The sequence below is a fragment of the Triticum aestivum genome, chromosome 2A (assembly GCF_018294505.1).
Source record: "Triticum aestivum cultivar Chinese Spring chromosome 2A, IWGSC CS RefSeq v2.1, whole genome shotgun sequence".
NCBI lineage: Eukaryota > Viridiplantae > Streptophyta > Magnoliopsida > Poales > Poaceae > Triticum > Triticum aestivum.
Window position 1 is genome coordinate 509,049,193 of NC_057797.1, and position 3,061 is coordinate 509,052,253.

Genomic DNA, 3,061 nt, shown 5'->3' on the forward strand with positions numbered 1-3,061 from the left:
TGGCAGTTATCGGCGTCAAATGAGGACATTAAAAGTAGATGTTATGGTGACAAATGAGGACATTTGTGTTTTTATGCATGGATTTGGGACTCTAAAAGTAGATGTTATGGTGACAAATGAGGACATTTGAGGATCGGCGTTGTCTGCGTACATGTCTCGGATTTGTCCAGTTCAGTTGTAGATGCTCTTAGAAGCTCTGTAAGCATACAAGTACGAGTTGTAGAATTGTAGATGCTCTTAGAATGGAAGGAAAATTATGTTCTCTTTTGATCTGTTGCAAAAAAATATTGCTTGTTGGGCTGCCTCCCTGTCTGCTGGTGCTTGGAACACCTAGAATTTCGTAGAACTATCTGGTAGTAGTTGGAGTCGATCTGTAGCTTTGTTGAAGGATGTTTGCTGGTTGTTCAGACTAATAGTTTCGTTAATGAAATCGAAGGGAAAAGCCCTCTTTTGCTCAAAAAAATACAAGTGGAAAGAAAACCATTTCTGCTTGCTTGTCAGATATTATACCACCCATGCGCCGGTCTACGTCAAAACGGCCACGCGCGTCCGCCTTCCACGCATCCCGGATTGGAAGATCTTGAGCACAGAAGTTAGGACCCATGAACGTGAAAATGTACTGTACCAAGCCTACAACTCATCGCTCCGATAATCAGCGAAGGGTTGGGTCCGTCGGCACGCGCCGTTGGCGGCCAGGCTCTCCAGCCAGAGCTCGTCGCGGACGGTGGAGTCGGCGTCGTCGTTGCGGTGCCATGCCCAGCGTGCCGCGGTCGCGTTCACCACGCTCAACCGGCCATGCCCAAAGCTCGCCTCCCTCATCAACGAGAGCCGAGCCAGCTTATGATTCTTCTGGAAACTGCGTGCGGCGACCACACAAACAGGGCAGAAAGGATTCAGCTACGGAACGAATCAATTTAGTTTTAAGCCTACGCGTCGTTTGCAACTTACTCGAATGCAAGCCCTTCTCTGTTCCCGCCGTCGCCGATTGTGATGTGCACCGGCCCGCACGGGTTCGCCTCGTTGTCATAGATCCTTGCCTGCAACAGTTAACATGTGTACATCAGTCTCTCACACTTTCACGCGCAGCCAGATCAAGTCGGAGCGGCGAAAACAACAACTCACGAAGCGTTCGTAGGCGTGGACGTGGCCGGAGAAGACGACGTCGACGCGGGCCTCGTAGAGCAGGCGCTCCATGGCCTTCCTCATGGCTTCCCCCTCGCCGGCGTGCGCCGCGTTGGTGTTGTACCACGGGGCGTGCAGCAGCACGACGAGCCACGGGGTGGCCCGCCGGTCGACCCGGGCTAGGTCGCGCGCCAGCCACCCATACTGCTCCGAGGTCGAGTTGAAGGCGGCGTACGAGCCGAGCATGACGACGTGGACGGCGCCCCCGGCCGCGTCGAAGGAGTAGTAGAGCGCGGACGTCGACCCGCTCTCCTCGTGCGGCATGCGCCACCGCGTGGTGTAGGCGACGAACGGGCCGGGCAAGCCCGGGAGCGCCATCCCGGCCTCCACCTCGTGGTTCCCCTCGGTGACCATCCACGGCCGCCGGCTCGCGTGCTCCTGCACGAACCGCCCGAACGTGTCCCACAGCGGCTGCTGGGTGTCGGCGTAGGCGAGGTCGCCTGGCACCAGCAGCATGTCGTAGTCGGTCTTGCTGACGTGGGCCAGCGTCGACGCCGTCCATTCGGTCTGCCCGAGGTCCCCTGAGATTCAAATTTTTAGATCGCACGGCCACGGCAGCGTGCATGTGCAAGTGCAACCAGATTTCGTATACGTACCTGTGAGCGCGAGCTCGATGGGGAGAGCGGCGGGCGGCGTCTTGAGGGTGAACTCGTCGCCGACCATGCCGCACCGGTAGTAGTACACGGCGTCGGGATCCAGAGGTCCGATCGTGACGTGGTGGATCTTGCCGGAGGAGTAGAGGTAGTAGCGGTACGAGGTGTGCTCGCCGGTGGCCGACGTGGTGTAGTTCCCGGAGGCCCTGCCGTACTCCACCACCGAGTGCCCGTGCTTGGCGTCCGTGATCCATGAAACTCTCATATGGTTCGCCCCGACAACAGATAGATGGACCTGACACGCAGATACCAATCAACTCTCCGTCGGCCGGCCGGCATCGATAAGTGCAATTTGATCGACGTGCATACCTGTTGAGGGTGGGAGGCGGGTTTGTCGTGCTCCGTGAGGATGACACGGCCCGGCGGGGGGCGGACATACTCGGCGGCGGTCGAGACGATCAGCGTGCCGACGACCAGGAGTACTACGAAGCGCGTCGATATCCTGTTTGGCTCCATGGCCTCAACGTGCACGAGTGGTATGCAAGTCACCTGGGAGGATCGGCTCGACATCGCCGTGCATGGACCATATAGTGTGGGGGTACTCTGGCATTGGCAACGGGCGGCAGCGACGATGGCAATGGCCGGGCGGGTGGTGTCGATGGCGTCAAGGAACGGGAACGTACGGTTTTGCGCAGCCTTTCGCGTGAAGCGTCGTAGCGCAGAGTGGTGCTGAACCACACCCGCGGCGCCCTTTGCTTGGCGGTGACTTCTCCGTGCGACTCACCCACCTCTCGCCCGCTTTAAGCGTTTGCGTGGCGAGGAGCAGAGCAGGCAGTAGAGACCATTTTCCGTTTTCTTTTGGGACTGCATTTTGGGGCAGTCGATCGTTTTTAGCCATACGGATTAGACGTCTTCTTTTACCTCCAACCATTATTGTTTCTTTTTTTCTTCCTCTCACCCCACCGATCCAGGGCAGGCCTAACTGCTTGCCACCGCAGTCGGCCCGTGGCGCTCCCGTTCCCGCGTCACCGGCCCGCGGCGCTCCTGTTCCCGCGTCACCGTCGCCCACCGTTATGGTGCTGCCACCCTTGACCATCCCTCTAACCCGCCACAACCAGTTTTTTCCAGAGAACTTGCACCTTCCCCACCCCCCTCCCCCTCTCCACCCCCACCCTACATACATCTCAAAGATAGATAATGGGGTTGCCTTTCATTCTAAGATAAATACCGGGCAGTCTGCCACCCTAAGATAAACTTAGAGGGCTTCTCCGGCGAGCTCTTTCCTT

General features: G+C 57.7%; 1 protein-coding gene across 1 annotated transcript; it reads right to left on the bottom strand.

Moving 5' to 3' along the window:
* Nucleotides 1-336: 336 nt before the first annotated feature.
* LOC123185462 (purple acid phosphatase 22) lies at nucleotides 337-2,443 on the bottom strand. The gene is made up of 5 exons (XM_044597340.1): nucleotides 2,145-2,443; nucleotides 1,779-2,070; nucleotides 1,123-1,703; nucleotides 949-1,037; nucleotides 337-856 (listed from the first exon to the last, which is right to left on the bottom strand). The coding sequence occupies exons 1-5, from the start codon at nucleotides 2,343-2,345 to the stop codon at nucleotides 631-633; spliced, it is 1,389 nt and encodes a 462-aa protein (XP_044453275.1). The 5' UTR covers nucleotides 2,346-2,443; the 3' UTR covers nucleotides 337-630.
* Nucleotides 2,444-3,061: the final 618 nt, after the last annotated feature.